The sequence below is a fragment of the Rosa chinensis genome, chromosome 5 (assembly GCF_002994745.2).
Source record: "Rosa chinensis cultivar Old Blush chromosome 5, RchiOBHm-V2, whole genome shotgun sequence".
NCBI classification, from domain to species: Eukaryota; Viridiplantae; Streptophyta; class Magnoliopsida; order Rosales; family Rosaceae; genus Rosa; species Rosa chinensis.
Window position 1 is genome coordinate 21,488,734 of NC_037092.1, and position 22,596 is coordinate 21,511,329.

Consider the following 22,596-nt stretch of genomic DNA (forward strand, 5'->3'; position numbering starts at 1 on the left):
GCAAAGAGGGAAAGAGAACTGCAAGGCCCGAGTCTAGAATTTGGTCTTAAGATCAGAACTCCAGGAAAAAACTTGATCAAGCCTCACCTCATTTCAAGTATGATAACAATTCAAACATGGCCAAGCCTACCTCTTTTTTTCATCATAGTTGAAGGAACCAACTTTCGATATGTATAATTTGAGAAAACTTGACCTGGCAAAAGCAGGTTCCAGGTTCAGACTACAAATTTTTGCAAAGAGGAAGCCTCGTGTGTGCCTAGGAAGTGATACAAATGTGTGAAGTACAAAATTTTCAAAATTCTATAAACAGGGTATTCCTATGACAGTGACCCTGGCACTTGCTTTACAAACAATTCATCTATGATTATACGTGCATTAGACTTTGAGTGCCCTCAGTATCTATCTTTGTGATGATGATGATGATACAATTGTGTTAACATTGATACATTAATGTTAATTTCACATCTTTGAACTTGTAATCTTGGTTCTGCTTCAAACTGTCGCAAAATTTTGCCAACACAGGAGCAGCTGCAACAACGACACACTATGAACACCTTATCCACAGGCTTCAAGAATCCGGAATATAAAATTATGCATACATTTCCATCAACCTATGTAAAATACAAAACGATATGCAAGTAGTGTACTACAAAGCCTCATCTATTTCGAGGGGAGTGGAATGTGGGAATCCAAGAAAATAATAATAAGATGAAATAGTCAATTTGGGAATATGATACGGTTTTAAAAGTATTAGTGCATACCTCGAAGATAACTAGGTCAACTGCTCCTGTGACATTTCTACTTGGAATCTGATGTTGTGGCTGCCTGTAGAGGTTGAGAACTTTCAGATTCTTCAGGGGTGACTCTGGAGGCTTCTTTTTTTAACTTGAAATTATTGTATGCTGCTACACCCGTTATGGCTGCAGAAAACAATGGTAACATTACAATTTATATTATTATTCATTTGCACTTAGTTTTCTCCCTTACTGGACAGTTCGGTAGTTTATGTTGTTATACTACAAATTGGTACCACACACATAAACAAGACTTGACCTCATTAGATAATTAATATTGTACATGACATACCAATCAGTGTAGCAAAAGAACATTACCCTCCTCACTCACTTCACTGTCAAAAATCCCATCACTTGATACTGTTTCATACAATTTTAAAAGAGTTGCACATAATGCTGTTTTGTTGTCTAAAAAGCCTCCTACCAGATATAAATGAATATTCAACAACCAAGCTACTGTTAACTTCAAAATTAGGAACTTATCAGTTCCTAGTATTGGTTCAAAGACTTCAAAATATTATATCATTTACGACATAAATTACTTAGAGAAAATATTTCAAACAGTACCCGAACTAAGGCCGACTCCTAACTTCAGTACCCGACTATGCAAAACTATCACTTTGGTACCCCAAGAGCAAGCATCAAACTTGAAATTCAATATTGATTCATAAACTCAAAGAAACAAAAATGTTGGATTAAACAAACAAATCACCAGCTTAATTTCATATCATCACCACCAATTCCCCATGGGTCAGCCATGCCAATTTCTTCTTTACACTCAAATCGGTCATGGCTCATATAATTGAATAAGAAGACCACACCACACACTTCCAATTCTTCATCAACACTCAGAAAAGCATGAAGCAATCCAAAATGCAAATCCCCAAATTGGAGGGGTGAAGAACAAGCCCAGTTAAAAAGGATAAAATCAACCAAAAGTAATCAAACAAATTGAAGGATCTTGATGGAAACCACGTTGTCGTTGGCCTTGGCCTTGGGTCTGAGAGTAAAGTACAGTAGGAAAAGAAGAATAGAAGAGAGAGAAAGGGAATGAAAAGAGAAAAGGGGATCTGCAAAAGATAAGGGAAGAAGAAGAAGGGATCTGCAAAAGACAAGGGAAGGAGAAGAAGAAGAAGGGATATGCAAAATAAGGTTTGGGTAACGAAATGACTCAAATTCCCATCCAAATTTAGCATGTGGATTGTTAGTTAACACCGTCATGGACGGCGTGTATGAATGTTGGGTCGGGCTTCAAACTTGGGGTACCAAAGTGATAGTTTTGCATAGTCAGGTACTGAAGTTAGGAGTCGGCCTAAGTTCGGGTACTGTTTGAAATATTTTCTCAATTACTTATTCTGTATCATGTAAATGAATATGCTGATCTCAAACACGCAACTACGAACCAAGACTGGACATGTGACAAATGAAATGATAAAAGGGTTCCTATATATTTAAAACAAAAATGTGTATATTCAGACACTTACCAATGGCATATCCGACTAGATTTATAAGAGTCAGCTTTGTATCAGCGAAAAGAAGGGCAGAAATTAAGACAACCACCCAGTCCTTGACAACTCCAGCAACACGAATGGTCAAAGCACTTGTATGAGTAATCACAAGGAAGACTGATAAGTTGAGGGCAAAGGTGCACAGAGAATTAAGTGTTAGCACCACGATTGGAAAGTTCCATGATGCATCTGCTTCCATCTTGGTTTTCTCTAAAAATATCCATGGAATGAATAGGCAAAGAGCACTGCATAGAAATTCAATACTCATATCATGTAGGCCTATAATATTGTACAAGGTAAGGGATAATGAATTTTATAAGTGGAAAAGCATACCTGCACGGGCTAACATAGAACATAACAGATATTGGATTTAATTTGAGACCCTTCCTTTTGACAAAAATCTCCATAAAAATAAGTCTCAAGGCTTCTCCGACAACTCCTCCCATTTGATAAACTACTCCAATCCAGCTGATATTTAGTTCACCATAAGAAGCCACCAGAACGCCAAAACTTATCACTGACATTATCAATAGCATTCTGCAGCTCATTACCTCAAGTCCTGCAGCTACTCCAAGAACAAAAACAGCTACGGGCACTGTATACAAATGTCACTAAAAAAATCAGATATTCTGAGAATGTATTTCCCAATTATGATTTGTTAATAATAACCACTCTCGTTTACCCACTTATTAGATTAAAAAGCTATTCTTAAACTCTACACTTTAGTTAGAGGCATTAAGAAATAAATTAATTAGTGAAAACTTACTGATTGCTTTCAACATCTGTGCGAATGCAACAGAAATATACATGTAGGCAGTATTTCCCAGCCAAAGAGTCATTGCAAACATTGCACCAATTGGCATTACTGATGTCACGTATCTGCATAACCAAAATGGAAAGATATGAAATGTTATTAACTATTGACACAATCGACTCAGTCACAGGATCAATCATCTAATGAAAAATATACAAGGTACAGACCTGCCAGAGGGCAAGGGACCAGCAAGCAAAATTGTTCAGGCAATCAAATCCAGCAAATAAATAAAAAATGATAATAACAACAATGATGATTTAGTAGGTACATCCTTTTTATTTCCTTTATATCAATGAAACTGATTTCAGAGTCTTAGAATTTCAAAAGAAGGCACCATGATTTAAGAAGATGATAGGGACCCTATTAACTCCACATGCTTCAAGACAGAGAGAACTTAGATATGGGTAGCAACCCAACATTGCAATCCGACTTGTTGTCTTAAGTAGCACAGAAGGGACTGATAAATGGACAGATACCATCTTTGAAAACAAAATATGAAATACAGCACGTCAGCAAGTGAGTCCCTCTTTACTTACATTTCTGTAGTCATCCCTTCCTCAACCTTCAAAATCTGTAAGGAAATAAAATGAGTTTAAGAGTACTGCTGGAATGTTAGGCTCAAGGTTTAGCACAAAGTCTGTAACCTGAATACCTTAAAAACGTTCTTTTTTTATATAGAAAATTACAACAATACCTTAAAAACCTTGGTGAGTAAAAAGCATAAAACGGAGGAGAAGATCATGTGAAGTAGAGTCAATCCCAGAGGGTAAGGGAAGTTGATTTCCTTCGAAGACAAAACCCACTGTTCCACAATTCAAACAAAAACCAATTGTTAGCCTTGTAAAACAACCTCTTAAAAGTTGTCTCCACTTAATTATTTTAACAGCATGTCAAGGACAAAAAATTTAGAATAACAAAATAGAAATTAAAAATAATTCAAATACCAACGAGTCCGTAAAAAATGGAGACTAATCTTGTTAACTAAGATACTACAATGCACAAAAACAAGGAATTATATCAAGTACAAAATGCTAAGATAGTAATTGTAGTGCAAGATTGCAAAAAAGACATGTGAAGAGTGATTTAGGTTTCTTGACAGACTAAAAAAAAGAGAAGAAACATTGAAAGCACAAAGGCAAAATATGTAGGCCTAGACACTTCCTTACTTTATGTTGTTTGTTTTCATACAAATTAGTTTACCAGAAACAGGCATTGTAGCAATAAAGGTGGACTGTATGAAAACTTTTGAAGAAAAAATTGCTGTACGGTTGTCTGCAAAGAAAAAGAAAGGGTACGTGCAGGTGGGGGGGGATGGCATTTACTGTTACTGTTATAGATTTAGTCAGTTAAAACTGAAAATTAGCCTGAGCAATCTCCATCTCAGAGTTCTTCCATGACACTGTGAATACTATCCTGACACACACTTTCCTCTTAAATTTCTTATATGCATATTATAATTTAGCTTAGAAAGAAACTCTTTAATCACTATCAAAAGTTATTGGTTATGCCTTCATCCAAATTTCAACCAGAAAACTCGACTAAAAAAGACCCAGTTAAACATTCATTGTACACCATGGTCAAAATTTGGTGTAATACTTAATTTATCTCTACCCCAAACTGCACGCTTTCTCTAAAACTGTACAATTCCTTAAAAGCACACATCAATACTATCATTTTGGCCACTAACTATAAACAAAGACAAGCAATAGTACTTCACCGTTGCTGCTGTCTTTTCTCACTCGCTTCAACATTGTAAAACCAAGTATAATGAAATAACAATCCAGCACCTATTTTGAACATCCAAAGTTACATGTATGCCTAATATAAGAAAGTATTACCCTCTGCACCAACAACAATATAGGGTGGTTGAAAAAGATGGATCCTCCCAGATTTCCAACACTCTCTTATGTTTGGAGACAAGTTTAGTGATATGGAGTCCACCATCAACATCACCAGACATATGAATGAACTCCAAAGCTCTACTTGAACTTTATTGCATATGCAGTCTTCTGAAACCCTCAATCTTCAAAAAGAATGAGGGGGAGGAAAGGCATGGTTGGTTTTTTTTTGAGAAACTAAATTCATATCCCGAGTATTAGTTTGCAGTTTTTCTTTCATTTTCCCCCTACTTTCTAGGTTCTAACACCCAAACACACAGTATCATCCAATCTCTGTGTGCATTTCTCTTTAAAATTCAATACATTTCATGCCATTGCTAAGGCCCTAAGACAACACACTAACCGCCACCAGAGAACCAAACGTAAATTCTTCTCATTGTTTCAAAGCATTGAAATTTCCGCAGAAGGGAGCAAAACCCACTACAGTACTACGCCTTGTTTGAAAAAGCAACCAGGAAACAAAAGTGCAGCATGTATTTAGAATTGGGTCAATTGCCTTTTATCTCCAAGCTTCTTCTTTCCCTTTTCTTTTCTTCCATGTCTTACAATAGCCAATTAAAACCACCCCCATCAAGCAAAGCTAAAATTCCAAAGCAATAGAACCCCTAAACATGCAAATTCATCTCTTTTACCTATACTTCACCAAAGAATCCTACTTTCCACCCTGTATTGGTCTTCACAGCATTGCAATTGGCCAATGTCAAACTGGGCTGTCCCAAGATTTTGAGGGAAACCCAAATGTTGATAGTGAAAGCTGAAGAGATCCAAGCAAGCAATGTATGGATGAATGGGGGAGGGTTACCTTGTTGAAGAAGATCTGACCGCTGGAGAGAGCGATGTAGAGAAGAAGATAAGAGTAAGTGAGGACCTCATCCTTGCAGAAAAGACGCGCCCGATCTGCCATTTTGTGTGTGTGTGTGTTGTGTTCTGTCTGAACCCAAATGGTTTGAGAATGAAGGTCAAAGCAGTACGTAAAGGAATTTTGAGGGACACTGCCAGCGGTCGGATTCATTTGTGATTTCATGGGTCCCATGTTGATCTAAGGTTGGACATTAAGCCTTTTTGGCGGTGACAAAAAAAAAATTCGTGATTCAATAATAAAAACATGCATGTATTGAAGAATGTTTCATTAAAAACATGGAAAAGAGTTGGAACTTTGGAAACCCGATAGGAAGATTTTGGGTTCTTCATATCGGTATTATATTTGTTCTTGATTTGATTTGGTAAGACTAAAGAGAGTTTACTAAAATCAAGAAATGAGGATTCAATGAGGACTTTTAAATTAAACGGTTGGATGGTGGTGTTAATTTTAATTGAATTATTAATTCTACAACAAATATGTCATCCTTGATTTAAAAGTCCTCATACAAAAATTTGGGTATTTTTGATTTAGTATTCTTAATTGGTATTCATGTTGATTTTCATTTTTAACATTTTTATTTAGCTTTGATCTCATTTTGATTTTTGTGGTTATACCAAAATTGTGAAGTAAGCTGGTCATCCATTATCCAAATGGCACTTCACTTCACAATTCAACAACCAGTACGAATTTCTCGAATTCAGCTCCAACAGCACTAATGTTAACTTTTGCATACTAAGTAGTGGTCTGTTAGTTATTTGAAATAATCGACACCGTAGAGGTTATTGTTTCAAATCTCACTGACATTAATTAGGATGGATATCAAAATTGTCATTTCTACATAAATAAATAAAAAAAAAAAATTTGTCAACTTTTTGCCATAAACCAAGAAACATGGTATTTGAACCACCACAGCTGGTTGAGTTGGTAAAAGCCTTCAGGTGTGGAACTCTCACACTCGGGATCGAATCTTGGCGACGCTAATTGAAGTTTAAATCCCGATCTATTCTTGGTGACTATGGGGAAGAAGCGTTTTGATATGATCCCTTTCACATGGATTAGTCTCTAGGCCTAGGAAGCTTTTGAGGATACCATGTGATCTCGATAAAAAAAAAAAAAAAAAATGGTATGTGCATATGGCTCATATGATTTTCAGGAAAATAAAAATTAAAAAGTACAATACAAATTACAATGATTATAATGGTAGGCCACCAAATACTCAAACTGATGAGACATTCCTTAACTGATGTAAGCCTGAACGGAAACGGTGAAACCATGTGAACCTTCGCCTTACAATTTTTCAAGACAATTCTGCAAAAGCTCATTGTAATGGAGCATCATGGAGACGTTCTAAACGCTCAGAAAGTAAGACAGAGTCAAAGGCAGCACAAATCTTCCTCTCATACAACATCTCTTGATCGTTCATTGAACTGAGTATATATGTGACTGCAACTCCAATGCAGCAACAACAGATTAATTCTTGAACCTCCTGTTATGATCAGATCAACTTTTTCGACAGATTGTCATGCCATCCCCGATGGGTACCTGATACTCCAAAACATTTGGTGTCATCAAAACAATCAAGACTAGTCTCTAAGGGCCTGTTTGGTTTCCTACTCGGATATAGTATTGAGATTTCAGAACCGAGTACATTCAATGACCGTTAGTCATAAAACTTGTATCTGGAAATTGAAAATAGTATCCTAGTTGGATCTGAAAATGGCCGACTTTCTTAGGTTTGAAAATACAAGGGATAAGACTCACCATACTAATGCTTACACGCTTGTCCTCCACTAAATCAGCATTGAAATTTCTAATGCTGACAGTCTTGGCATCATTTACCTGCTCAAAGAGACAAAACATTAAGAATGTACATTTACAAGGGAAGAGAGTTTATAAACCGTGGTTATTGGTTTCACCTCTGGATCAGCAACTTTTCCATGCCAGAGGACATTATCAAACACAATTAGACCCCCAACCCTCACCTGAAACAAGAGCAAAAGCCTATATTCAAACTGCTCAAAGAAACCAAATAAGCACAAAGGGAATATGATCCTGTTCAATTGGTAGATGAATTTGAATATGATTACATAAATTATTTTGGTCTTACGAGTTGAAGCAACAATTCAAAGTATTCTGGATACATTCTCTTGTCAGCATCAACAAATGCAAAATCATAGCTGCATATAAGAGTAGATATATATGAGAAAAATGTTATTACAATTATTATGGTGCCTCATAAATTATGGTAATATGTGAGAACAAGTAAGTGATACTTGGGCTGATTTTTGAAAGGAAAAAAGAAAAGAGAGGTTGACAGAATATTTGAAAAAAAACTTATTTACATCAAAGATGAAACAAGATCAAAAGGACAGATATAACTTGCTATTTAAGATGTCTTGCTGCAATTACCTACATGCTTCACCGTTCAGAATCAGTGACCTTAAGGTATCTGCTGCAAGTCCATATCTAATATCCACCTAATACCAAAATAGACTTTCAGAGTAATATCTTGAAAGATGTATTAGCCAAGACAGTTGTAGATATAGGTGTGGAGCTGTTATCTCAAGTCTTTTTCTAATATCCTCAACGCCCACTTAGCACTTTACCACAATGTACTGATGACATAAAATTAGCTACTTTCGTAAGTTCTAGAAATAGTAATGGCAAATGGAAGACATACTACCTTATGGGAAACATTGGCTTTTTCATAATACTTTTTTGCGACCTCAAGACTTCGGGCATCTCTTTCACAAGCTACTAACCTACCTGATTCTGGAAGGACCAATGCAATAGCCAATGATGAATAACCCTGAAATAAACAGCAACAATTATAACTGATGCAGCTAATTCATGTAATGAACATGTGAGCTATTCTTGTTTTTTCTTAGGTTTCAGTAACAAGATTCAAATAGAGAAGAAAAGGAAGGAAGGCACCAAAGTGAGGCATGAGCCTTAGGGAGATTGGTATAATCCTCATGCCCCCAAAAAAGAAAGTGTGATAAAAAAAAATTCCGAAGAAAGCAGTCAAGTGAGCAGCAGAGTTAATTTGAATGAGGAGAGAAGCATACTGTATATACACCAACTTCAATACACTTTTCTGCCCCATGAATCTGCACAAGCATTGCAAGCAGTTGTGCCTGGTCAGGAGACACCTATTCAGAGGACACTACATCGTCAACTTTTCCATGCACAAAGATGTCAGACAGGCCATGCCAACTCCAATTTGAAGATTATTAAAGTCGGCATTTGTACACTGCTGTAATGGAAAAGCAAGTTCCTGCTTGGTTTTGTTCAATTCCCATCATAGCTTCTGTCAAGCTAATCCTTACAACTCTGATCCATACTCATTCTATAGTGTATAAGGCAATTTACCTTTGAATTTCGATAATTATTTTGTAAAGTGTTCAGGAGGTTTTGGATGCCTCAAAAACCAGTAGTTTCATTTTCCTATTCAATTTCCCATATTTTTCATTCTGAGTTTGACGTAAAAGGATTCAGTAACAAGTACCTGCATCATACTACCACGCATGGAGGCAGTCTCCTCCCTAAGTTGTCGTAGAACCTGAAATCAACTCTATCCTCTAATAAGAAACCAACAAAGACTGAAAAATATAAGATCCTAAAGAAAGAATTTTTGTTGGACACCAACCAAGGGAAACTCAGAGTGCGAATTTACTTACCTCTGGCTCTCGTACATTGGCAAGGATGTAATCATAAAGCCGCGGAGTAATACTGATAATCTGCTTGTTCCCATACTTTTTATCATCAGCAACAACAAATGCATTGGTGGCACAACCTCTAATGCTCTTCTTTAACTTACTGCTGCAAGCCCTGAAGCCAATGCCACCTCTATGACACCTCTCCCAGGACAAAGAATAAAACTTTGGTTGTAGTCGCGCAGATCTTTGCGGAAGAAGTACTCGCTGACGAGCCAAGATAGGCCACCGATGAAGCCCCAAGCTTGTGCTCCCCATAAATACAATGTGGCAGAGCAGAACGGCAGACTGCACACAAAATGCTCATGACAATTAGAAGAAAAAAAAAATTAACTAAATCCCAATGAGGGAAAGTAATGCAAAACTAAAATGCAGACAGTCTCTCTGTCTCTCACTTTTTCTATTGGGCATTTCCACAAACACCTGGTGCGCATACCACAATGGAAAATATAAGAGCAAAACCAACACTATTACACCTCACTATCTACACATGTTGGCTTGAACAATATCAATACCTGGGTTTGGGATCTTCTGGGTATGAATATATGTCAAACCCACATACACTGCAAGTGTTACTTCTCCAAAGTTTGAAACTTTAGAACTTCACTGCACTCCCGCGGATTTTCCCAGTCTTTAACAGAAAGCTGTTACTCTCTGTTGGGCCTATGGGTATCGTGGGCCTCGACCCGTAATCTCAACCCGACCGGCTTCCTCCTCAGACCAGTCACACCAGTCCTCTTTGGCAGAACGTGGCCGTCAAACATCAACCATGAGAGAGACCAAGAGAAAAGACTAGAAATTTAGCCACCCTTTGTCATTTTCCTTCTTCACTAATTTTCCTTTTTATCCATATTTCCATATCCCCATTATCCCAATTGCAATTTTTTGGGGTTCAAAATCATAATAATGGAGGAAAACTGTGAAACACACAAGGGTTTTGTGGATGAGGCCCTCTCTATCGGATTTGGTTGCAAATGCCCACCTCCAAATGCTCATCCATTCTCTCTCTCATTCCCATCTATTTCTCTCTCTCAAGAATTATGCCATAGTTTTTTGTGCCCCCACCATATTTGTCCTCATCCTCATATTTATAACCTCTTTATTACTATTCCTCTTCATGCACTCTGTTGCATAATCTTCATTCCAAGATTAAGGTCAGCTCCTCTCTCTACTCTCTATAGTCTCCAACTCTCCACTCTTCAATTTCTGTGTTGCTTCTTCTTTAGTGTCTCACTGCTTTGGTCTCTCTTTCAATTCCTTGAAACGGTTCTTTGTGCTAGTAGAGTGGATGAAAGTAACTTTGGTTATTTGGTCATGAAGCTAAAGAACATACTTTGTATTAGAATTTTGAATCCCAAGTGTAGTATCCACCTCAAGAAAGTGAACTGTGTATGTTAGTTAATGCATGGCGATGTTGAACATGAAAAGGTTTTATCTTTCATATGTTGAGAAGATATGTGGCTCTGCCCTTCTTCAGTAAATTTGATCAGTGAATATTTTCAATTGCTTTTTGTGAAGTTGGTTATCTAATTTTTCAGTGGATTCTTTTAGTAGTTGAAGAATGTCCCATTTCTTTGTAAAAACTGTACGCACATGCAGATTATTATCTAGTTTTCGTGATGCTAGATTAAATTTGTCTTTTTATCAATAGGTACGCGTTTGACGATCAAAATTTAAAATGGGGGAGATAACCAACGTCAGTGAGTATGAGGCAATTGCAAAGCAGAAACTGCCAAAGATGGTGTTTGACTATTATGCATCAGGCGCAGAGGACCAGTGGACTCTGGCTGAAAACAGAAATGCTTTCTCCAAGATTCTGTAAGAGTTCGATTTTTATTTAGACTTCTCGGAACTAGCAGAACTAAAAGTTGATTATAATTTTTTAGCACTAGAAGTTGATAAGGAGTTTGTAATCCTCTAAACAAGCACGTTAATATCCAATACAGGTTTCGACCCCGTATTCTTATTGATGTAAGCAACATCGACATGACCACTACCGTTTTGGGCTTCAAAATTTCCATGCCAATCATGATTGCCCCAACAGCCATGCAGAAAATGGCTCATCCTGAAGGTATGTCATGGTTTCACCTTATCATGCAAACGGGAGCATTTCGGTTTTATTATTGAAAAGTACACAACACCATTTGTGAGCCGTCTTGTTCCTTGCTTTTGTAATGGTTTCTTCATAACTGGCTTGAGTCGTACTGCATCATACGTGCTAATATCATTCTTACTCCAATTAAGCAATTAATAAAACAAATAGTTACCCTGATATCTTTATTAAATGTGTCTGAGTGTCTCTGACTATGAAGTACCTCTTGACTAGTGTAAGTTTTCCAGGAGCAACATGATTAGAACAACATCAATAGTGTTCTGAAAGTCTGCTGAGCTTGAGGACACTTTTATGTTTGTCTTTGTGTTTGAGAGAAAAAAAAAATGAGGATATCCTCACATGATCACGTGTATGTTTTAAGACTTTGGAAGAAGTCTAGTGGACCTCAATTCAACCAAACTGAAATTGCTTGGTTTTATTTGAATCAGTAAACAAATCCCATTTTGTATGATGTGCCCACTTTCTGAATCCAATATGTTCAAACCGTGCTATACGTGTCCGCAGATCCTGGATTAATCGATGTCGGTAAATAAATGTTTGCTTTCAGGCACAGTTTTCTTTTCACTCTCTTGGCTATGTGAAATTGTCATGGCTTATAGTAGATTTTACTTAATTTGACAAGTTTGTGGAAATCATGGTCTGCTTCTTTATTTCTCACTAGATGGGGAGATGTAATATTATGATTACAGAATACTTACAGACTATAAAATGCCCTTGAGCTTTTATCCTCATCCCATATCACACCCTAAACTGTTGAGACAAGCGAGGGTGTCTGTCTGACATTGTAATGTGAACTATTTCAGGTGAATATGCTACTGCACGAGCAGCATCATCAGCAGGAACAATTATGGTACTGCTTTTGACCTTGATCCATTGTCTCCTTATGCTCAAATAAATTTTAACCCCACACATTCTTATTAATTCTGTAGAGATAAAGTGCTCGTATAAGTATTCAATAAGTTTAAGCAATCATAAGTGAGAATTCAAAGTGTGTACTGCTGGTAATAAAGAGTCAAAGGACTTCTCTTATTTCATTCCTGCGTAGTCTTAACTGGCAAATGGTGAAGCAGATGACCTGGCGCCTATGTGAAATTTGTGATAAAAAAAAATTGATACAAGCCAAGGAGAAGTACGGTGTTACATTGTAAATGGGATCAGAGATGTTTGCAGAAGATTTTGGGAACTCTATTGCATATCATAAGTCGTCAAATACTTTCTCTATCTTCAAGTGCAAGTTCTCTGGGAATAATGTTTCCTTCAATATGGGCATGCTTTCGTGTTAGGAAATAAAGAGCGATGCAATTATTCACATATTTTTCATCATATCCCTGGAGAAAACACTTCTTTGGGGACAAGTATATGTCTTTGGTTGTAAATATTCTAGTGAATTTCATTAATGGGAGTTTGGCATGCTAGTGTTATCGTGTATTACAACTTCTTTCTATTTTATGATTCAATTGCTTGTCCATTGTATCAGACTTTATCATCATGGGCTACTTCAAGTGTTGAAGAGGTTGCTTCAACTGGACCTGGAATCCGTTTTTTCCAGCTCTATGTAAGTTTAAATAACTTTGGTTATTCCTTGTTTGTTGGTTACTACACTTAATTGTCCCTGGTCTTCAGTTTTGACTATCTGGTATAAGTTTCCTTGCTTTACAAGATGTTGTGATCCATGATTTTTCTGGTCATAATTTTCAGGTATACAAGGACAGGCATGTAGTTGCTCAGCTAGTGAGAAGAGCTGAAAGAGCTGGGTTCAAGGCAATTGCTCTTACAGTTGATACTCCAAGGCTGGGTCGCAGAGAAGCTGACATCAAGAACAGGTCAAATTCATGTCCACAACTGTCATAGCAATACCAGTTGCTGAAAACATTCATTCCAAGCTAATTCGATGAAGGGATAAACATTTGCTAAAAGAGTTCTGTTTGCACGCATGTGTTGGTTTTTTTTTGTTTTTTTTAATGGTTTAATAAGGTTTGATTCAGTTCAGCATTTGACGTCAGCTTGGTTCACTCGTATTAATCTCTCTTATTGGTTGTTTGGCAGATTTACTCTACCTCCATTTCTGACACTGAAGAACTTTGAAGGTTTGGACCTTGGAAAGATGGACGAAGTGAGTAGAAACTGTGACTGCCTTACAATTTTAAGAAAATTCATTGTTTGTTCGACTTGCTCACTTTAGTTTTGCAGGCTAATGACTCCGGACTTGCTTCATACGTTGCTGGTCAAATCGATCGTTCTCTTAGCTGGAAGGTATGTCCACTGAGAGCAAATGTTGAGATACATGAACTCGGAAAAGCATGACTCATAATCTTTGGAACAGTTACAATTGGTGCTCATAAATTATTCTGTTATCGTCCACTGAGTTTACACTTGTTGAAGAAATTATGAGTTTCATAATTTAAAGTATGAACCACTTGAATTGCCACCCTTCCCCATCTCCAATAAAGTTTCTAGAAACATTACAATTTCTAGTTCTCAAAATGGGATGTATTGGAATTACAGACCGGGATCTAGTTCTTGCATCTTTTGATTGGAAGTATGCAAATTCAAATGGAAGGTAGAATGTGTTTTGGCTGGGAATATTCAGTAGGAACTGTGTTCAAAAAAACTAGTTGTCTTGACATCTATGCATAGGTTTGGATACAAAATTTGATGCATCTAATAATCTGTTTTGTTATGTGGACAGGATGTAAAGTGGCTCCAGACAATCACCAAACTTCCTATTCTTGTCAAGGGTGTTCTCACTGCTGAAGATGGTATAGTTGAACTCCTTTTCTCCCAGTGTTCTGATAGGTTTCTAATGCTCGATTAACTCTTTTATTTTCATCTTGCAGCAAGGCTTGCTGTACAATCTGGAGCAGCTGGGATCATTGTATCCAATCATGGTGCTCGACAACTTGATTATGTCCCATCGACTATCATGGCCTTAGAAGAGGTACAACAGCTTGGCTATAGATGTTGGTGTATCCTGCTTGTAGATAGCATACAATTGTTCAATCCTAGTTTTCACAATGTTTTGACATGATAGTGCTGTCTTGATAACTAGGTTGTTAAAGCTGCGCAAGGACGTATTCCTGTTTTCTTGGATGGTGGTGTTCGTCGTGGAACAGATGTCTTTAAAGCATTAGCATTGGGTGCCTCTGGAATATTTGTAAGTAGAATTATGATAATTTTGACACATGATCATTGAGGAAGAATATACTCGGATGGAAGTACTTATTCAACTTCTATCCACATATCTCTCCCTCCTCACTCCACAAAAAGATAAACTGCAACCTCCCTAAATATTATGTTGAGTTTAGGAGATGTTTACAATTCCATCTACTGTGCATCTGTGATGGTTAACAAGCATGTTTACTCATTCGTCTACAAAATAAGCTGGTCATGCCGTCACTTGATTATCAGAAAGCTCCATTAATTCAGCTACAGTTTGCTTTGCATTATTATATTGTCTGTCAGAAGTATACTGAGACTGACTTCTATCACAGATTGGACGCCCTGTAGTGTTCTCTTTGGCAGCTGAAGGAGAGGCTGGCATTAGAAAAGTACTCCAAATGTTGCGTGAGGAGTTTGAGCTAACCATGGCATTAAGTGGATGCCGTTCACTCAAAGAAATTACCCGCAATCACATTGTGACTGAGTGGGATGCTCCTCGCCCAGTACCCAGGTTATAGAGACAAATCTTGAACCGCTGGTTGCCTGCCTTTGTTTCTTGAATTACGTACATCTCTGCATTCTGTAATGGTAATGGATGGTGATACAATACACCCATGGCTACTGCTGCCTTCATTGTATATTCTTTTCATAAACAGACATGTATTGATGATGACATAATTATTGCAACATGATTTCTTTTCTTCGTTTGGTTGTTGATAAGGAAAAAGGTTGGCTTCCTTTGTGTTTTCGCCATACTAGTCCTAGTTGAAAACTAAAAAGTGAGGGTAGCTTGGGCCTCTAAATTTGTGTTTAATTCTTGTAACCTTGTCATTTTATATACCATAAATCCACGTGAATGGGTGTATCACCATGAAATGTAGTGTCACACCATGATTTTACCACCCGGTTTATGGATGGAGAAAAATTGGTGTCTCTGTGTGAATTGAACACACAGGCACAATGCTTTCCCAGTGTTGTGGCACACAGCAGTGGCTGCAATACCTCTATCTATAGCAGGTAAAACTGCATATCCATGTTGAACTTCACACTTCCAGCTGGTGGAAGAGCCCAGTGATGACCATTGCCATAAGTTCCTCCTGAAGCGAGGGAAACTATTTCACGAATCAACTTAAAGATAAAATTAAAATAATAATATATTAATAATAACCTCATGAAATTATCGAAGTAATAAGTGAAATAACATAGAATCACTAATAATGCTTCTGAAGGAACATAAACCATGGAAGATAACTGCAATGCAAATTATGCAATCCAACCTATTCTGACTATAGTATTTAGTAAGAAATAAAGTTGGGTAGGTCAAGTAAAACAATGCTCTCTATAAAAGAATCCATAAAGTTGTAATCGCTGTCATGGTTTTCAATATGTTTATGTAGCTCTAAGTTAAGGCCAATCCATCTCCAACCTCCATAAACTGAAACCCTGAACAATAGTTCACCATTCTTTCGAAAACAATATGGCTTGACAAAAAGTTGAGAATGCACTCCTCCTATCGTCATTAGTTTAGTCCACGATTCTGCCACACCATACTCCTTCATCACCCACAAGTGAGCGTAATAACTATCGAAACCCTCAAACAACAAGGCAAGTGACTCACTGTATCTTGATATATAGCAATCGTGCGAATCTTTCTTCAGAACTTCAGGCAATGCAATCTCTCCAAATGAATCGGAGGACATAGAAAACAGCACAATGGATTAATTTGTGCCGGTTTATGTTACAGGGTTGAACCCAATGCAAGGCACCACTGACAAAAACATGCTTTCCATAAACAAGTCTTCCACGATCATGCAAATAATCAGGCTCACTAGGTCTAAAGTTTGCAGGAATAATAGCAGGACTAAGACTCTTCCATGAGCCTCGGGCTAATGACCAAACCTCAACTTCACATGGGATTTGATTAGAATCACGAACCACGCTTCTCAAAAGTTTATAGTCATTGGTAGAAGCATCATAACCAAAGGCATAACTTGCAAAGCCAAAACCCTTCTTGAAGGATACACTAGGATTAGGTAAGATCACAAACCTTCTAATAGAAGGGTTCCAAATTATTGCTATAATATCCACCCAATCATCCTCACCAAAATTAATGCCAGTAAGGCATACTAGCCCATTACAAGTTCCAATGGAGCTAGGGTTTTCACGGAGCTAGGGTTTTCATAGGAGAGAGTATATGCTAGGTCAAATAATATGAGCCGCTAACGAAGTTAGCAGTTCGAAGTGTTTTAGGCCAGGGTACGGGCCGGACCTCTCCACTTGGTTATCGGTGGGGAAGAGGATCCTCTCCTAGTCTCCTGAGCTAGAAAACTAGCTGAGCTTCCTAACCTTTTCATCTTATTCCACCACGTGTCCAGAAACAGATCTAACGGCTCCTACCTATTCATGACCATACCTTATCTCCTCTCTCTCTCTCTCTCTCTCTCTCATATCTGCTATGCCCTGAAGCCTCATCAAACTCCATGTTGTTGCACCTGCTCCGGCTTCGAATTCCCATTCACAGCAACTTGGAGAATCAAATAAAAAACAAAGTAGATATTTAATTGAAACAGAAACAGAAACAGAAACTTGCTTTTTATTTGAAAAACCCAGTTCTCGAATTTGCTAAACGATCGACTTTGAATTCCCATTCACAGCCATTTGCTTTTTACTTGAAAAACTTCAAAATATTCAATTTTCATCTTCTATTTCTTAGAGATTCCGGTTGATATTTAATTGAAAATACAACCTTAATTTGGTCTGGGTAGTTGGGTAAGAAGAGAAAAGAGTGAATGCCAAGGGTGAAATCTGAGATTCAATTTTCATTTAGAATTGATATGATATAATATGATTCGGGCATTTACAACATATATTGATTTTCAGGAACAATTTGTTGTCCTTTTTTTTTTTTAATCAAACTTGAACTAGCCTTCATATATAATACTTGAAATTAAACAACATAGATACAAGCATATAGACTACAGAAATAGGAGAATACCATTCTCTCTCTCTCTTAACTTTCCAGCTGCTACTCTCTGTTACCACTTACCACCATGGCCATGGACGCCACGTTCCCGCCATTTGATCGATCTGTTTGAGAGCCCTTTTGGCTGTTTCTCCTTTAGTATTAATGAAGAAATTCCTTCCAAATTTCTAAGTAAGCCCTCCACTGCATGCGCTTTGCTTACGAAACCAGCCTGGTCGTTTTGCTGACGTCCTCATCCCCGACGTGTCTCCACTCTCCAACCCAGAGATTCTCGACGTCCTCATCCTCACTCTTTAGATGCTTCGTGTTTATCGAGGAATGGGATTGTGTTGGGATCAATATCTGCTTTGTGATTGAGTAAATGACTGGGGGAGTGCAAGAACACACTTCTTTTCGGCAGAAATTAGGGATTGTTTTTTAGGATAATATTATATGGGACGTCTGACTACTTAGTCTGTAGGATGTTTCTTTTAAGAATGCATAGCTTTTGTCATGTTAACTGGCATAGTTTTCTTTGGCTTCTTGTGTCAACCATTCAATTTTCTCTCTTATAACGTTTGCTTTATTGGCTCTAACTCGTGGATAAAATTTTACCTGCATACCTTTCCCAAGCTCTTTTAGTTTTGGATAGTGCCGGATAGTCTGGTAAATAAAGAATGCGTAGAAAACGACCCCAGTAAGAAAATGACGGCATCAACACCTAGAACTTGAAGTTGAATTGAAAAGTACATGACTTTTTTTCACTTTCACCCAATCATGAAGGCAGTACAACCGGCTTACCTGGGACTACAGGCATCAATTTATGTGCTGAGTCCTCTTATTATTATTATTATTTTTTTTTTTTTCACAAATGGAAACTCTAATCTAATGACTAAAGTGTACGTCCATCTGGACATGAGGAAACCTGCCACCGAAGGACACAATGACAAAATGAGCAAAGAGGTCACCTTCTGTATTTATTCTATTTTCCTGTGTATGTTGCACAATTGCCCCTATCTAGCTCTCTAGCTCTCTGAGTCTCTTCTGATAAAATAAATAGCAAATAAAAGCTCCCTCTGCTCCAAGATAGGGAGCTCTCTTAGGTTAGGGGATCAAACAGGGGTGAACAATTACAATTACAAAGCACTCCACATTTCTCATCCTATGAGAATCAAGAAAGGAAGACTGAACCTCATGAGCATAAGGGAGTTCGCCGTGTGAATTTGCAAGCTGAAAGGATGATCATGCCGAGACCCAGGGGCGGAGGGAGGTAAAGGCACGCTGGGTCACGTGCCCCAATTATGATTTTTATATATATATATATATATATATATATATATATATATCATATAGTAGGGGATGAGTGAATGAAAGATGGTTTTGTTCAGTACTGCAGTTGGTAGAGCACAAGGCTCTCAACTTCATTTTTGTGATTTCGATTCCCGCATTGGGCAAAACCAAAGAAAGAAGGCAGGGCAGTTTTGTCTTGCACCCAAGTTTTGAACTTCGATTCCTGAACTCTTTTGACATGGATCATATAATTAATTTTAGTTAATCATTTATAATTTTTTTTATTTACAGATTTTCAAGTTTAATACAAAAATTATTAAAAAATTATTTTATTAACATTAATGACGATTATCAGTCAATTCTTTTCTCAATTATAAACCCTTTTTTTTTTTTTTACAGAGATGTTAAAATACTTGAAAAGAAAATTAAAATTAAATTATGTTGTAGAAATTGTCGGATATAAGTTGCTTATTAGTGTTATTTTGATATTATTATTTTCATTTTATGCCCCAGTACACTTAAATTTTTTACTCCGCCACTGCCGAGACCTACTGGCCAGTTGGCTGCTATGGTTAGACCTTATGTTCGCTCTAAAGTGCCTCGGATTCACTGGACACCTGATCTCCACCGCTGTTTTGTGCATGCAGTTGATATCCTTGGAGGAGCAGACAGTGATTATCTAACTTCGCTCTCTCTCTCTCTCTCTCTCTCATATGTTTATGTTAGCCTCTCCCAACATTTTGTGTTTGCTTATTTATCTGTTTCTCTATCGATCTTTTCCAATTTTAGGAGCTACTCCAAAGAAGATCTTGCGAATCATGAATGTTAAAGGTCTCACCATGAATCATATAAAAAGCCATCTTCAGGTAATTAAGCCATCATTGTAGATTTCGGTTCTGAACTTCCCCAGCCCTTTATTTTTGACAGGAGGGGTTCAATTGGGTTGATTACAGGCTTTGAAATCTTTCATAATTTCTTTTCCTCACGGTTGAAGTTTTCTATGAACAGATGTACAGAAACATGAAAGATGAAGAATTAGTACAAGGTATATGTATTAACACAATTTGTTTTCATACATGCCTCACACCCAAATTCCTGGACTGATATTTTCATTCAATAATCAGTGAAAATTAAAATTGATCATTTCATTAAAATGATCATTACATCTTAATTTCATGCTGCATTATTAGTCCAGTGTAAGTAGGGTTGATCATGTATAGCTAGGATGGAAATAAATTGATGAAAGAAATCCCATGAGAAAGAAGAACATCAAAATAGCGAGGCACTGAATAAGCTTAATTAATTAAATAACACACACACACACATATATGCATATTTGGCACCATCAAGATTAATTCTTATTAATTAATCTCCTACTGAAATCTGTTGCAGAAGCAGCAGCTGCAAGAGCGGAGGCGAATGAGAAGGGGAAGCACTCCTCGCATTCAAATGACTCGTACCTAACTGAATCAATCAATAGCTCCGCTACTCCACCCTGGTATTTGACATCCTCTTCTTCATAAAAAAAAATATATATAATAAAAAATAAAAAATAAAAGCAATAACAGGTACTGCCAAAATAGTAATAGGGTCATGAAATTCATCTACAATAATGCATCCTGTCTATGGCAACTAATAGAAACTATGTTATTGCTTTCAAAGGTTGCATGTTGGGTAAGTAGGATTTACCTTTGAGAATGTCTAACAATATATCTGCAACTTCTGACCTTGCTAGCTGGGTGCGTGACTTTTGCAGGAAAGATGAGAAGAAAACGAAATCTTACCTCATCTTTACAGATCTATTTCAGGGATTAACCAATAATACTCGAGTAAAAGTCCATCTCTCTTCACTGTCTTCTTATTGCTGCTAAATGTACAATGAACTTATTCCATATATGTGTGCATATGACATTTACAGGAAAGCAATGATGATGAAGGGACTGATGCTAATATTCGAGGAGCTATTGATGCCACAATGCCTCAGACACTAAACTCATCATCAAATGCTGGGAGTATTTCTAATGTAAATGATGTCTCCCTTGAACTCGAGCTCACTCTTGGTTAAAACCAATCATGCACATATGTAAACAGTGACAGTTCTAATGTAAATGATGTCTTGAACTCACTCTTGGTTGAACTCTCTCTTGAATTCACTCTTGGTTAAAACCACTTTCTAACAGTTTACACTTCTTCACACATCTTCACATTTTCTAGTATGTGAAGATGTGTAAATCGTGAGAAAGTGGGAAAATTACGACCCTAAGAGCAAGTCCACCCGTTGAGATTGGCAAGTCAATACTATTCATTGCTTTTTGCCTTTCATTTCCACTATTTAGGTTGACAAGTCAGATACTGTTCACAAAAGGTCACTCTAGATCACTTTCTGGGTCAATTTCTTGATTAGCCAACTGACATTCGGTGACCTTTTGTGAACAGTATCTGACATATGGCAACCAAAATGATTGAAATGAAAGGCAAAAAGTAATGAATAGTATTGACCTGTCAACCTCAACGGGTGGACGTGCTCTAAGAAAATGTAACTATTCTTTTGAGCGAATTTTGAGGTTTTCTAACATGTTATCAGTAGAAAATAGAATCAAAAGCCTTGACCCCATGAAAAGCAAGTTTATATAATATCAATGATGAGAAATTCTATTACCTATATGCACCAAGAAAATTAAACCAGACAGGATGGAAACAATCCTATTTACCTAAGAAAATTAAATCTGGAAAATGATGTAAGATTTCGGTTTCTTCGATCTCCCTGCAAATTCAATCTGGAACTATAAGTGAGTGCAATAAATTACGCACCTGAGTTGTCAACGAGGCTGGACATCCACCAAAAGATGCAGTAGCCCAGGAGGAGGTAGGATCCGGCCAATTCAAATAAGTAGGTTTGACAGTCAATTGGCATTGCAAAATAAAGAACGATCAACGGAGAATAGATCCATGGAGATAAAAAACAAAAAGGCCAAATGCAACCAAGAGAAGGACGTGGTTGTAGAGGCGGGGCAAAGTTTGAAAATTTAGGCAATTAAGTTAGCTTAAATTTGGGACACTAGGTATGGGCTATAGATGAAAATAAAATAGGTGTGTTAACTTAAGTCTACCAAGTGAAAGAAAGAAAAATATTGAGCTGGATACGTAAACAGGTTTTGAACTTCGCCTCTAGATGAAGGTAGAGAAATCTACCGTTTCGAAAATAATCAGATGAGTTTGGTCTAGCAGTCTAGGAGACTCGGAAAAGCAAAGTGTGGGAAAAAAAAAATAAATAAATAAATAAAACAAAAAAAACTCAAATTTGAGATGGTATGTGTAGCGCCGGTGATTATCAACGGAAAGGGACTACAGAGTGAAGCTTTTCTATAATGGAGTCATTTGTCTCGCTTATTTCGATCACTGACAAAAGTTCTTGAGAAGAAAAAGTGTTGATTTAGATCTAAGCTGATCTTGATTAAAATACCTAAGGAGGGTGTGAAC

General features: G+C 37.2%; 4 protein-coding genes across 10 annotated transcripts; 2 read left to right on the top strand and 2 right to left on the bottom strand.

The window, feature by feature from the left end:
- Nucleotides 1-148: 148 nt before the first annotated feature.
- LOC112201877 (probable sugar phosphate/phosphate translocator At3g14410) lies at nt 149-5,975 on the bottom strand. The gene is made up of 8 exons (XM_024342805.2): nt 5,817-5,975; nt 3,811-3,918; nt 3,653-3,687; nt 3,069-3,181; nt 2,636-2,897; nt 2,279-2,547; nt 762-920; nt 149-528 (listed from the first exon to the last, which is right to left on the bottom strand). Exons 1-7 carry the CDS (start codon nt 5,916-5,918, stop codon nt 799-801), a joined length of 1,011 nt encoding a protein of 336 aa, XP_024198573.1. The 5' UTR covers nt 5,919-5,975; the 3' UTR covers nt 149-528; nt 762-798.
- A 1,047-nt stretch (nt 5,976-7,022) lies between these two features.
- Nucleotides 7,023-10,503, bottom strand: LOC112165572 (tricin synthase 1). Of its 5 annotated transcripts, none has more exons than XM_024302132.2 (10): nt 10,108-10,503; nt 9,557-9,880; nt 9,385-9,438; nt 8,945-8,986; nt 8,560-8,685; nt 8,286-8,353; nt 7,984-8,053; nt 7,793-7,858; nt 7,638-7,715; nt 7,023-7,418 (listed from the first exon to the last, which is right to left on the bottom strand). In XM_024302132.2, exons 2-10 carry the CDS (start codon nt 9,848-9,850, stop codon nt 7,377-7,379), a joined length of 840 nt encoding a protein of 279 aa, XP_024157900.1. In that variant the 5' UTR covers nt 9,851-9,880; nt 10,108-10,503; the 3' UTR covers nt 7,023-7,376. The 5 variants fall into 5 exon arrangements, with proteins under 5 accessions (XP_024157900.1, XP_024157898.1, XP_024157901.1 ...); XM_024302130.2 differs by having other exon boundaries at nt 8,945-9,028; XM_024302133.2 differs by lacking the exon at nt 8,945-8,986.
- A 105-nt stretch (nt 10,504-10,608) lies between these two features.
- LOC112165571 ((S)-2-hydroxy-acid oxidase GLO1) lies at nt 10,609-15,579 on the top strand. 3 transcript variants are annotated; one of them, XM_024302127.2, is made up of 12 exons: nt 10,609-10,746; nt 11,244-11,410; nt 11,539-11,663; nt 12,509-12,555; nt 13,183-13,260; nt 13,404-13,528; nt 13,752-13,818; nt 13,896-13,958; nt 14,395-14,464; nt 14,543-14,643; nt 14,755-14,859; nt 15,197-15,382. In XM_024302127.2, exons 2-12 carry the CDS (start codon nt 11,271-11,273, stop codon nt 15,380-15,382), a joined length of 1,107 nt encoding a protein of 368 aa, XP_024157895.1. In that variant the 5' UTR covers nt 10,609-10,746; nt 11,244-11,270. The 3 variants fall into 3 exon arrangements, with proteins under 3 accessions (XP_024157895.1, XP_024157896.1, XP_024157897.1); XM_024302128.2 differs by lacking the exon at nt 10,609-10,746 and having other exon boundaries at nt 11,271-11,410; nt 15,197-15,579; XM_024302129.2 differs by lacking the exon at nt 10,609-10,746 and having other exon boundaries at nt 11,299-11,414; nt 15,197-15,579.
- A 4,105-nt stretch (nt 15,580-19,684) lies between these two features.
- LOC112203415 (probable transcription factor KAN4) lies at nt 19,685-21,181 on the top strand. Its single transcript, XM_024344385.1, has 6 exons — nt 19,685-19,787; nt 19,906-19,982; nt 20,125-20,161; nt 20,509-20,614; nt 20,873-20,945; nt 21,035-21,181. The coding sequence occupies exons 1-6, from the start codon at nt 19,685-19,687 to the stop codon at nt 21,179-21,181; spliced, it is 543 nt and encodes a 180-aa protein (XP_024200153.1).
- Nucleotides 21,182-22,596: the final 1,415 nt, after the last annotated feature.

What these genes read in the sequence shown, in the direction of transcription:
- LOC112165572 (XM_024302130.2), bottom strand. Translation starts at nt 9,850, where the DNA reads ATGGGGAGCACAAGCTTGGGGCTTCATCGGTGGCCTATCTTGGCTCGT. An exon ending in TTGAAGTTGGTGTATATACA is followed by an intron (nt 8,686 to 8,944) that starts GTATGCTTCTCT and finishes TGTTTATTTCAG; the next exon opens with GGTTATTCATCATTGGCTAT. An exon ending in AAGCCAATGTTTCCCATAAG is followed by an intron (nt 8,354 to 8,559) that starts GTAGTATGTCTT and finishes TTTTGGTATTAG; the next exon opens with GTGGATATTAGATATGGACT.
- LOC112203415 (XM_024344385.1), top strand. Translation starts at nt 19,685, where the DNA reads ATGGTTAGACCTTATGTTCGCTCTAAAGTGCCTCGGATTCACTGGACA. An exon ending in ATATAAAAAGCCATCTTCAG is followed by an intron (nt 19,983 to 20,124) that starts GTAATTAAGCCA and finishes TTCTATGAACAG; the next exon opens with ATGTACAGAAACATGAAAGA. An exon ending in AGATGAAGAATTAGTACAAG is followed by an intron (nt 20,162 to 20,508) that starts GTATATGTATTA and finishes AATCTGTTGCAG; the next exon opens with AAGCAGCAGCTGCAAGAGCG.
- LOC112201877 (XM_024342805.2), bottom strand. Translation starts at nt 5,918, where the DNA reads ATGGCAGATCGGGCGCGTCTTTTCTGCAAGGATGAGGTCCTCACTTAC. An exon ending in TACTCACCAAGGTTTTTAAG is followed by an intron (nt 3,688 to 3,810) that starts GTATTGTTGTAA and finishes ATTTCCTTACAG; the next exon opens with ATTTTGAAGGTTGAGGAAGG. An exon ending in TTCTATGTTAGCCCGTGCAG is followed by an intron (nt 2,548 to 2,635) that starts GTATGCTTTTCC and finishes ATTTCTATGCAG; the next exon opens with TGCTCTTTGCCTATTCATTC.
- LOC112165571 (XM_024302127.2), top strand. Translation starts at nt 11,271, where the DNA reads ATGGGGGAGATAACCAACGTCAGTGAGTATGAGGCAATTGCAAAGCAG. An exon ending in CATCAGCAGGAACAATTATG is followed by an intron (nt 12,556 to 13,182) that starts GTACTGCTTTTG and finishes CCATTGTATCAG; the next exon opens with ACTTTATCATCATGGGCTAC. An exon ending in ATCGTTCTCTTAGCTGGAAG is followed by an intron (nt 13,959 to 14,394) that starts GTATGTCCACTG and finishes TTATGTGGACAG; the next exon opens with GATGTAAAGTGGCTCCAGAC.